This window comes from Natrix helvetica (assembly GCF_964273705.1).
Source record: "Natrix helvetica genome assembly, chromosome: 1".
NCBI lineage: Eukaryota > Metazoa > Chordata > Lepidosauria > Squamata > Natricidae > Natrix > Natrix helvetica.
Genome location: NC_138548.1, coordinates 47251548 through 47263685, shown reverse-complemented (window position 1 = coordinate 47263685; position 12138 = coordinate 47251548). Strand labels below are relative to the sequence as shown.

The window sequence follows — 12138 nt, the reverse complement described above, 5'->3', positions numbered from 1 at the left end:
AGTCCAACATTGCCAATAAGTTATTGCATTGGCAATAACTTACGGTCCGGAGAAACCAACCTTTATCATTGATTTCCGCTGAAATACCCGTTTCCTCAACACGTCCAACTAACTTCCCCCCCCCCCTCGGAAGGCCAGAGAAAAGTCTCACCGACCAAGGCACAGCCCGACTTTTGACGCTCGCCGCTCCCAATTCACTGCCTCACCCGTCGCTGGCCAGACAGCGCGCTTTCTCAGGTGGCCGGCCCGGTGCGCCACGAGGGAAGGCGCTTTCCTCTCATCCCAAACCTTTTCCCTCTCCCTCACCCCAGCCCAGCCCGGTCGAGCGCTCAGTCCGCCCTTCGTTGCCCAGAAAACGGTTCTACAACGCCAGGCCGCTTTGCAAACTCACCCAGGTCACCAAAGGGCTCTGGAGGAAGAGTTCCAGGAGCTCGGAAACGGTCACATCCATCTTGCCTCAGAAGGAAAAGCTCCGCGTTTGCTTTGGATCCGAGAGCAGGCGGTGGCGGCTGGGAAAAGGCTCAGCCTGGGAACAAAGGCGCGGAGCCCATGGCCCAGAAAGCAGTCGCCTGCTTAGGGGAACAATGCGAGGTTCATCTCCTTTCCCTTTCCCCTAGGCGAGAGTGGGGAGGGACGCGCGATCAGCTCCCTCCCCTCCTTCCCCACTTTCGGCGGGGCGGGGGGAAGCAGCCGCCCGTTCACAACCTGCCGAGGGGGAAGGCAAGGGGCGGCCGAGTAGCCGGCCAGCGGATAGTAGCAACGGGACGGAACTGCTTGCAACAGCTTTTGTGGCTTCTGATCGTGGGGAGTTTGTTTTTCCCCACTGCTGGTGCTGCCGCCGTCGCCACCCAAGAGTTTGTACTTCTTTGAGAAGAAGAAAAGCGAGCTTTTTAACCGGCAGCTTTGGCAAGTTTTGTTCGGTTTCTCGCTGAAGGTCGAAAGCAAGAAGCGAAGGAGCGCCACGGTTCGCGTTCGCGCGCTCGAGCCCCCCAATCTTTATACAGGGCGACGGGACGTGCCGAGCGCCGGAGCTACTACCTGTAGGAAGGACGCGCGCTTTTCTCTTAGGTTGGAAACGGGGAGGGGAGGGAGAGAGAAAGAGAGAGAGAAAGAGGCAAGCGGGAGGAGTCGGAGGGAGGAGGGGGGGGAGAAAAACATGTTGATCGACGTTGCGGGTTGCAAATGACAATCTGGGGGAAAGGTTTGAAGTGACCAATAGAAGTGGCTTGAAGTCGAATTCGGCTGGAAAGGTGTTCGCAATGAAGCCCTTGGAGGCGGGGCGTGGGGGGAAATAAAGTGTGTACAGGAAATGGGGGGGGTCCCGCATCGAGAAGACCCCGCATTCTTCTTCGCGTGCGACGCGATAGTGGTAGCCAGCTGACTAGCGAAGTTAGGGCAAGTCCAGCCGTTTTCGAGCAGATAAATCCAGCTACCGCAACGCCCAGCTTTTGCATCGGGAGCAGAAGAGAGCGTGGGTGCCACGGAGATTGTGCGGAGGGGAGTGCGGCGTCCGTGGCTGGCACCTCTGACGGCTGGCCTCGCTGGGGGAAGCCGAGGAGGAGTCCGCTCTGTCGGGAGAGGAAAGGGACGAGCCCCATTGCGCGTGGGGCAACGGATGGCCCTGAGCGACCAGAGGAAAGGAGAACGATTCTGGCTGCTTAAATTTGGCAGCAACTGGATGGATCGGCCAACCTTGTTTTCAACACAAAATCCACCGTAGCAGACGAACATCCCCACCCCACCCCCTCCCCATACATACAACCGTGTCGTCCTTTGGCGCCCCAGGATGTTTTTCTTCCGTGCTAACTAACGGCCTTTGCTAACAGCGCTGCAACTTTTTAGGCTTCCCTATATAAACTGATGCCCCCCCCCAAAAAAAAAACACCCGTCCAAAGCGCAAAAGGATAAAAAGTGAACAAGTGATCCTTGAGAATAAATTTAGAGAGGGTGATGGAGAATGCAGATTACAGCTGTTGCTGAAACTGCAGCTCTTTATGGTGGGAACCATAAAGACAACATCCGGTTGTCCTTGGCTTTAGCTGTGTGCAACGAAGCTCTTTCCTAGTAGTTACCTTCAGACATAGTTTTAAATAATAAAACATATAAAAGGGCCTTAATAACTTGCTTTCTTCTTATTAATATAGAATGTATTATTACCTTCTTATAGGAGTGGTAGACTCGTATTTAGTTAGACAAGCAGCTATTGGAAGGAATGGAGATAAATACACAATATACAAAAAAAAGGATAATTGTGGTTTTGTTCACACAACACACTCCCTTGTGATTTATGGTAGTAATACCAATTTATGTTTGATGTATGCTGCCCAGTCACTTGTTGAGATGGGCGGTTGTAGAAATCTGGATTTCTGGATTTGTGTAATATGCAGAATCATATAATTGCTTCATGCAACAAATATAAATTAGCTTGTATGTATAATACTGTAGAAACACAGTCTAGCATATAACATTAGGTTGTAATAGATTTAGCAGAAGCAAAATAACTACGGTAGATTATCTCTTTTAGAACTCAAAGGGACAGTATTTTTAACTGAAAGGTCAATTACAGTGCAAATTCCATATCATACCATAGATCAATGCTTCTCAATTTTGGCCACTTGTAGATGTGTGGACTTCAACTCCCAGAATTTCCTAGCCAGCATGGGGATTCTGGGAGTTTAAAGTCCAGACATCTTCAAGTGACAAAAATTGAGAAACACTGTGGTAGATGCTTTTCCTTAATCTTGTAAGCAGACAACAACTACAATAAAGTGCTCTGCTAGATAAGGCTAGGGTTGTGGTTTAGAGCATCTGTCATATTTCCCCACTCCTACATAGTAGATCACAAGGATTGCATTTCCTCAAACACAGGATAGTTAACATCGGTTTGCTAAATTAAATAACTGAGCTATAAACAGCTCACTTACTTTTAACTTAGTATGTTGTATGAACTCATTCTTTAATTGGTCTGGTGCTACTGAGGAGGACATTGGTGCTAAAATAAATGCTTGTCTAGAGCAGGGGTGTCAAACTCGATTTCATGGAGGGACGCATTAGGGTTGTGTTTGACCTTGGGGGACTGTGGTGAGTGTGGCCAGGGTAGGCATGGCCAGCTCGACATCACTCCTGTCAGGGGTGCCTGTGGTGGCCCAAGTGCTCTGCCAGTGAAAACAGACTCCCGAACTCCGTTTTCACGGTTGGAGGGCTGCAGGAGGCTGTGGCAGCCAAAAACAGAGGTTGGGAGCCTGTTTTTGCTGGCAGAAGCACCATGGGTTGCTCCTTCACTGTTTCCAGGGCAGCCGCACAGGCCAGATCTAAGTATCCTGCAGGCTGGATCCTGGTCCCGGGCCTTGAGTTTGACACCCCTGGTCTAGAGCATCCTTCGGTCAGGCGTTCTAAATACCATGTATGAAATCATCAGAGACCAAGGCAGAATCATCCTTAAAGTTCCCTTTTAATCATACAGGCAAGTTAGCACGTCTATGGAATTCCAACTCTAATGTTCTTCCTGGAATTCCACCCAGTAGAAAGTTCATGATCTATCCCCACACCCCATAATCCATCACATGTTCCAATCATCATCTTCCACGCTGCCATCTACACCCCTCTGCTTCCGGTCAGGTGTCGAGGTGCGGAGACAAAAGATGACCTTGGCTTCTAAGAAAGAATGACAACAATACATACCACAATCCTACTCCTTTCTATCCCCCCTCCTAATTACTACACTAATGAAACACATAGGAAATTATAAGAAAGTGTGGCAGGCCAAAGATTCTTAAAGGAACCTCTGCAGGCCTGACACCTTCAGCCCCAACTCATTATTCCAGTCAGTAGAGTTAATGGACATATTGTTTGAGTTAAATAAAAGTTGTAATCTTCACATCTGGAGGGCATGAGGGTGGGTTAACCACGTATGGTCAGCCAGGTATTTCAGTAGGAAGAAAGTCCTCCCCAATTTTCTCTTGACTGAGGTGTTTAACCTCTGGAAGCATAACAAGTTGGCTTTTACAGGGAAGGTCAATTAGTGTTTGACTTATTAATAATAATAAACTTTTATTTCTTGTTGTTCGTGTTGGAATATGGTTTAAAAGTTCCCTATTTTATCCTTCCTTCTGACCTCGCCCTTAAAATTAGCTGATGACAGAGATGTACTAGCTGCACTTTTGAAAATGTAAAAGTTACGCAGCCTTGCCAAGGTAGGCTTCAACTCCCAGTATTCCTGTAAACAAATGCTTTTACCGCTACTGTATAAATCACAATCCACCGGGTGGATTTGTTACAAATGATTTCAAAAGATATTTTAATACTAATATAGCATTAATTAAAAAATATTCATCTCAAACATTTTAACTACTGTGATATCTAGCCAGATGTCTCTAGAGGAGAACTTACAAAACAAACAAGATAGGTGTCATGCTAAAGGTTCCTCCTCACACATGTGGTAGTTGTTCCCAACTCTAGGGGGCGGTACTCATCTCCATTTCAAAGCCGAAGACCAGCGCTGTCCGAAGACGTCTTTGTGGTCACTCCGCTACGCGGCACTAGGGATTCAAATCGCTGACCTTTCTGATTGACAAGCTCAGCGTCTTAGCCACGGAGCCACCGTGTCCCTTTTAGGTGTCATGTGTAGCACAATCAAAGCTTTGCCCCTCCTTCCCAACACCTTATATCCTGCATGCTGGGGAATCCTGGGATTTGAAGTTCACACTTCAAGTTGCCAAGGTTGAGAAATATAGTTTGACTGGAAAAAAAAGGTTTTAAAAGATGGACTTAAGGCATTTGGGGGAAGCTATGTCTTGAACAGGTGGGTAATTTGTTATTGGAAGCTGAGAACAATGTCTTGTCTTAATAAATACATGTCAATCAGATAGGAAATCACTTCCTGTTTACCATAGTCCTGACCCTGAACTGATTTTCCCAAATCAGTAATGTTGGAAATTTGAATCTTCATTATTTTATATTGCTAATAAGTACAATGAGACAGCCGGACTTCTAACATTTCAGAGGCACTATTGTCAGGAAATAGTTGCAGCTTTGGAAATTGTAGTCTAATTGACAATCAGGAAATGCCTGTATATACAGTTGGACCGTGATCAAATATGATCAGCTAATTTGCCTTATTTTCAAGGTTATGCTTAGTTTTGATTGGTGGAACTGACTTTTTTTAAAAAAGGAACTCCCCCCAAGGCATAGTTTCATAAATTATTGTTTTAGAGCATGGAAAAGCAGGAAGGGGATACGTTGCTTTTACCACATTACTGTTCAGCATTGCGAGATGCACAAATGAAGCAGGAACTTTAATAACAAGTTTGGCAGGCACTGTATTACAGTTCAGTGTAGATAGGAGAGTTGCCTGGCCTCAAGAATACTGTATCAATTTTTCTTTCTTCCATTTCTCTTCTCCTTTAAATAACTGATACTGTTTCTTTGATGACATTATTTGACACCTGTCCATGTCTCAGGAAAAAGTTTTTAAAATAAAAATGTGGATACTTTTCAGATCTTTTTCTGCAAATTAATAAAAGTATGAATTTCATCCAGTCTTTGTGTTTCTAGTTTATAGAACATCAGGAAAGAAGCTACTGGAAATTTGAAGAAAAATGAATATTATACGAAATAAACATTTGGGCTTTGTGGGGATATACCAAGGGGTTTGATTTCATACATAGTATCTACCAACTTTGATACAAATATAATTCTGGTGTCTTAAAAACTAATACATCATGAAACTGAAGCTTTAAACATGGTGATTTACCTTACAAAAGGTAAAATATGGTGCATTTTACAGTAACAAAGACCTTACAGTAGTATATTTGCACCATCTAGTGGTTATTATGACAGAAAAAAAATATCCTAGTGACCATAGCAAATGGGGAATTTCAAACAAAACACACATAATACAAAAGTGATGCAAACCGCCCTCCCAGATTGAAAATAGGCATTGCTTGCAGCTGGATTAACCGTTTCAGCAAGTATTTGTTTATTCTGTTCTGAATGGTTGCTTGGTTACATTAAATGTTTGCTTTTAACAAACACTTTTAACAGTTGCACTTTCATCAGTACCTTTGCTGGCTTGTGTTTTTGTTATTTGTTATATTAGCCCTCATGTACACACACACACACACACACACACACACATATACTCATAATACAGCCATGCCACATTTTTCTGGTGGGCAAAAATATAAGCCCCCCCTGCATATAAGTTCCCTGGACAACCCCCCACCTCCGGCCAGGCAGAGGGCCGCTCACCAACCTAGCAGTATCCCGAAGAGGCCAAGCCGCGGGAACCTGGGGGAAGCAAAGGTGATTGCGTTGCTTGGTGCCTTTGGGATACTGCTAGGTTGGTGAGCAGCGCTGTGCCCAGCTGAATAGGGGGGTTGCCGGGTGGCTGCTCTCTTGCAAGCGGGCTCCCAAAGAGCCGGGCATAGCCTCATGGGTGAATGGCTGTGTTGCAGCAGCGCAACACAACAGCCATGAAGCCATCATGCTCACGAGCAGCCACCCAGCAACCCCCCTTTGCAGCTGAGCACAGCACCATTCACTGACAGGGGTATCGCCAAGCCATGTGAGCGCCCGTTTGCTGCTGCCTGGCTCTCGCGGCTTGGCGCCTTCCAAATGGCAGTGAATGCAGCTCTGCATGGCTGGAGAGGGGGGTTGCGCGAGCGGCTGTTCCGCTCTTGCTCACCCACCTCCCAGCCTCACAATGCATGGCCCAGCTCTCATTACGGAGCCAAGGCACCTCCGCCGCCGCCGCCATCCCAGCCTGGCTTTTTCCGCGGCTTCCAAACCAAGTCTTTCGGCAGTGGCTGCTCTGGGCGCATGCTCTATGGTTGTTCGCTCTGCAGGCAGCTGGCCCACAACGATAGAGCGTGTGCCCAGAGTGGGCACTGCTGAAAGACTTGATTTGGAAGCCACAGAAAAAGCCAGGCTGGGATGATGGGGCCGGCAGACGTACCCTGGCTCCATAATGAAAGCTGGGCCATGCATCGTGAGGCTGGGAGGCGGGTGAGCAAGAGTGGAACAGCTGCTTGCACAACCCCCCTCCCAGCCATGCAGAGCGCCATTCACTGGCATTTGGAAGGCGCCAAGCTGTGGGAGCCAGGCAGTGGCGAACAGGCACTCATGCGGCTTGGCAATACCCCTAGGCCAGTGAATGGTGCTGTGCCCGGCTGCAAAGGGGGTTTGCTGGGTGGCTTCTCATGAGCGTGGTCGCTTCATGGCCGTTGTGTTGTGCTCCTGCAACAGCACAACACAGACATTCGCCCATGAGGCTGTGCCCTGCTCTTTGGGAGCCCACTCGCAAGAGAGTAGCTGCCCGGCAACCCCAAAACAATAAACCCTCCCCCATAATAAAGCCCAAGCCATTTTTGTAGGTAACAAGAAAATAAGACCCTGTCATATTTTCAGGGAAAGACGGTATATATGTACCGTGTTTCCCCGAAAATACAACAGGGTCTATTTTTTTGACCCACAAAATATGGCCTTGGGCTTATTAAAGGGCCGGGCTTATTATTTTTGGGTTGCCGGGCGGCTCCTCCCTTGCGACTGGGTTCCCGAAGAGTCGGGCACAGCCTCAGGGTCGAATGGCTGTGTTGCGCTGTCACAGCAGCAACACAACAGCCATGAGGTGACCAAGCTCGTGAGCAGCCACCCGGCAACGCCCCTTTCCAGACGGGCACAGCACCGCCGACTGACCTAGCAGTACCCAGAAGGCACCAAGCAGTGCGAGCACCTGTTCGCCGCCCTTTGCCTCCCGCGGCTCGGTGCCTTCGGAATGCCCCTAGGTGAGTGAATGGGGCTCTGCATGGCTGGAGAGGGGGGTTGTGCAGCAGCTTTTCTGCTCCCCGCTCGCGCGAAGGGCATCTCCGCTGCTGGCGCCACCCACCACTTGGTTTTTTTTTCAAAGCATGGAGGATGGATGCCGCTCTGGAAGTACGCTCTATAGTTGTAGGCTGCAGATCGTACAACCATAGAGCGTACTCCCAGAGCGGCATCCATCCTCCGTTGCGGCTTCCAAATAAGGCTTTCGATCCTGAGGCTGTGCCCGGCTCTTCGGGAGCCCGCTCGCAAGAGAGCAGCTTCCCAGCAACCCCCCCTTGACCTAGGGGTACCCCGAAAGCACCAAGCAATGTGAGCGCCTTTGCCCCCACCTCGTTCCCATGGCTTGGCGCCTTTGGGATACCGTTAGGTCAGCGAGCGGTGCTCTGCCTGGCCGGAGGGGGGGGGATTGTCCAGGGGGCTTATTTTTGGGGGTGGGCTTATATTTTTGCCCACGCGAAAAATGTGGCAAGGCTTTAGTTTCAGGACAGGTTGTATTTTGGGGGAAACACGGTATATATATATTCATTCACAGACAGAGAATATAAATCATTATTTAAAAGTTCTGTGAATGTATTTTTTTAGTTTGATGTACCATTAAGCCATCATTCAGAACAATGTTGGGTTACAGGCAGTGGAGCCCGGTACGAGCGTACTGGTGGCAGCTGGGAGTAGTGGCCACCATACCGGAATGGTGTTTTGGTGGGCCCACCTGCCTGCCCGCCCGCGTTCCTTACCTCTTTTTTTAAGGAAACGGGCCAATTGTGCATGCACACAGCGTATGGCACCTGCACGACCTTGCCGAGCAGCTGTGGTGTTGCAGGGCGGTTGTTTGCACACGTGCCCAAGGTGGACGTCTGGTCCTGTCACAGCATAACTAGTTGTGACGGGATCCCGAACCCACCACTAGTTCAGAACCAACTGAAAACACAATTGTACATATAAAAGGAATTCAGATAAACTGCTAATACTAGTTCAACTTAGACTGGGGGATCAAAGACTAGCAGGTATATTTTATTAAACCTTCAGAAAAATCAACACACCAATAAAGGAGAATATTTGTAGCTCGGGATTGAAATGAGGAGCCTTTGGTGCTCTCTGAGCTTACCCAAACTAGATAATGAAATGCTAGCACTTCATTATGAAGCTGATGCTATTACCTAGTTCGATTAATGAAATGTGTGCAAGAAAATAACCAAGCTCAGAGAGAAAGGACGCTTCAAATCAGCAGTTATCTTGAAATAAATTCTAGTATACACCATGGACCTTACTTTTAGACATGTGTAGGATTAAATAGTTGTTAGATTTTTCTGGTTTTTACAACACAACAGTGGTGTCCGCCATTTTTTTTATAATCAATTGTTCTTTTTTTAAATGAAAATTCCCTTCAAGCTTCATCTATGCTAGTTCAAATCAGAAAGTCTAAAAACGTAGATAAGACTACCAGATTTGGGCTGAAAAAAATCTAGTTAGATAAAAGCAAATTGTTTTCTGAATTGCCTTCCTGCCATTTAGGGGTAACATTATTTTTTCACTGAAGATTTGTTAACTCTAGATGTGGATGTTTTGATATTGCGGTTTCCCTAGGCATATTCAAACAGTTTTGGAGTTGAGAGGAATTTCCTGTGTGAAAACATTTCAAATATACTATGTGCCAATTGTCAACAAAGTAATTGCCTGCCTTTGACTGTCTCTCAGCAACCATTCCAAGCTTCAACAAAAGCTTCCTTGCTCATGTGTTTCTATTAGTATTTACTAGGGGGAAGGTAAAAGTATTTTGGTTTTAGAAAATGGCAGGAAAAAACTAAAGAGATGAAAAACCATACCATTCTCAGAATTTAAAAAGAAATCACATAAAATGTTTCTTGATTTAACAAGTAAGACAACATTGTAGCTACTACTTTTCTAAAGTAAATATATTTAAATCTTCAAAAAAACTTTTCAAAAACTACATTGTTGGAAATACAGGCCAGATTATGAACTGATTGCTATATACAATAGCAATCAGTATAAAATAAAGCTGTATAAAAATAAAGCTGGTTTATTTGTACTTGATATATTTTTCTCATTTATACATATACCCAAGTAATCAGTGTTTCCCCAAAAATAAGACCGGGTCTTATTTTCTTTTCACCCACAAAATATGGCTTGGGCCTTACTATCAGGGGAGGGCTTATTGTTTTGGGGTTGCTGGGCGGCTGCTCCCTTGCGAGCGGGCTCCCGAAGAGCCGGGCACAGCCTCAGGAGTGAAGCAACCATGAGGTGACCACGCTTATGAGCAGCTGCCTGGCGAACACCCTCTCCAGCTAGGCACAGTGCCATTCACTGATCTAGGGGGTATCCCTAAAGTGCCAAGCCACATTGTGCTCTGCCCGCTCCCCAGCTCCCATGGCTTGGCACATTCTGCCCCCAGCTCGCATGCCTCCCAGCCTCACCATGCCCTGGCCCAGCTCTCCCTGCAGCATAACTTCTTCTCCGGCTTCCAAACTCCGGAACTCGGCTTCCAATTCTTCCAACAAAAGCCGCTCTAGGAGTGCGCTCTATGGTTGTGGGCAGGTTGCCATAGGGCCCACAACCATAGAGCGCACTACTAGAGCGGCCGCTGCTGGAAGAATCGGAAGCAGAGTTCTGGAGTTTGGAAGCCAGAGAAGTTATGCTTAGAGCGCAGCGGCAGCCGCGAAAGCAGGGGTGCCGACCTGGCCCTGCAGGGAGAGCAGGGCCAGGGCATGGTGAGGCTGGGAGGCATGCAAGCTGGCGGCAGAACAGAGGGTCACGCAACCACCGTCTCCAGCCGGGCAGAGCTCCATGCACTGACCTAGCGGTATCCCGAATGTGCCAAGCCGCGGGAGCTAAGGGGCGGACAGAGCATCACGTGGCTTGGCGCCTTAGGGATATTCCTAGGTCAGTGAATGGTGCTCTGCCCAGCTGGAGAGGGGGTTTGCCAGCCTCTTGTGAGTGTGGTCACCTCATGGCTGCTTCACCCCTGAAGCTGTGCCCGGCTCTTCGGAAGCCCGCTTGCCACCCCCCTCTGCCTAGGCAGAACACCACTCCCAACCTAGCGCTATCCCAAAGGTGGCAAGCAACGTGAGCACCTTTCTCCCCCCACCTCCCGCAGCTTGGTGCTTTCGGGATACCGCTAGGTCGGTGAGGGGTGCCCTGCCTGGATGGAGGGGGGTTGTCCAGGGCCTTATTTTCAAGGTGGGGTTTTATATTTTTGCCCATGCGAAAAATGTGGCAAGGCCTTGGTTTCAGGACAGGTTGTATTTTCAGGGAAACACGGTATTTGCAGGGAAACACGGTATTTGCAAGTGGTTTTAACCTTTTTACTAAGTGTTTTGTAGATTTAGATTAAAAGCAGGAATTTTGGGGAAACAAAAAAAAGGAAAAGTTCCTAAAATAAATTCAACCTCATAGTGATTTTAAAAAGTACTGAGTTCCTGAAATAATGTAACCCTTGTTAAAAATAAAGATCCTGATGCCACATAATTCTATATTTGTTTTTTAAAAGAATCAGAGTTTACTGTAAATTTCTACACTATACATTCAAGAATAAAACTAAATTAAGATTTTATTCTCCACCTTTAGAGTATCAAAAATGTTTGTTTTGGAGTCCCTCTACTTATGCTGACTTTCAGAAAAAAAATTAACAGCTTCATAAAGAGGGATGCTCTCCTCTCAAATGCAAGGCAGCATTTTAAAAGAACAGATTCAATTAAAATTAACTAAAATCAACTAAGAGAGACAGTGTAGCATTTGAAAAGTGTTCAACTTTGATGCGAGAGATCTAAGTTCAAGCCCTTGCTCAGCCACAGAGGTCACTGGGTTTCTTTCACACAATTTAACTAATAAGATTTTGGCAGGGGTCTGTTCTCCGAGCTTGCTGTTTAGCTTCTGGGATGCTTTGTTACCAAACCAAGTAACATGGGTTTTTGGGGTGAAGTAGGTTGGCCTTGTGACAAGACCAATTGACCACCTAGGACCTATATAAATGAACAAGACACTTCACCCAGAAATCCTGTTGAGGATGTTACCTAGTTTGGTAACGAAACACCCAGGAGCTAAAGCAAGCTTGGAGAACAAACACCTGCCAAAACCTACAACCTGAGCTACAAATACTCTGTCTCGTGTCATAAATCCAGTACAATCATGTGATTTTTTCCCCCCTGGCAACTGTAGCATTTAGCATTGGAACTTAAAGTCCCAAATGTGTTTTGATAAGCAAGGATTACCTGTATTCTGTCCTAAAATACAAGTACATCTTAGGAATCGCTCAATGATTTTCAAAGCTGGTGTGGTCTCAATGGAGGGAGATGTAATTAA

The 12138-nt window shown here is 46.9% G+C and overlaps 1 protein-coding gene across 3 annotated transcripts in view; it reads right to left on the bottom strand.

The window, feature by feature from the left end:
- The window catches only part of CCDC88C (coiled-coil domain containing 88C), a 110956-nt gene extending 109856 nt beyond the window's left edge, over positions 1 to 1100 (bottom strand). For all 3 annotated transcript variants that reach the window (XM_081937292.1, XM_081937293.1, XM_081937294.1), the window contains exon 1: positions 392 to 1100. In XM_081937292.1, coding sequence (XP_081793418.1) covers positions 392 to 451 — 60 coding nt within the window. In that variant the 5' untranslated portion in view covers positions 452 to 1100. The remainder of the gene's footprint in view (positions 1 to 391) is intronic.
- Between the last annotated feature and the right edge of the window lie 11038 nt (positions 1101 to 12138).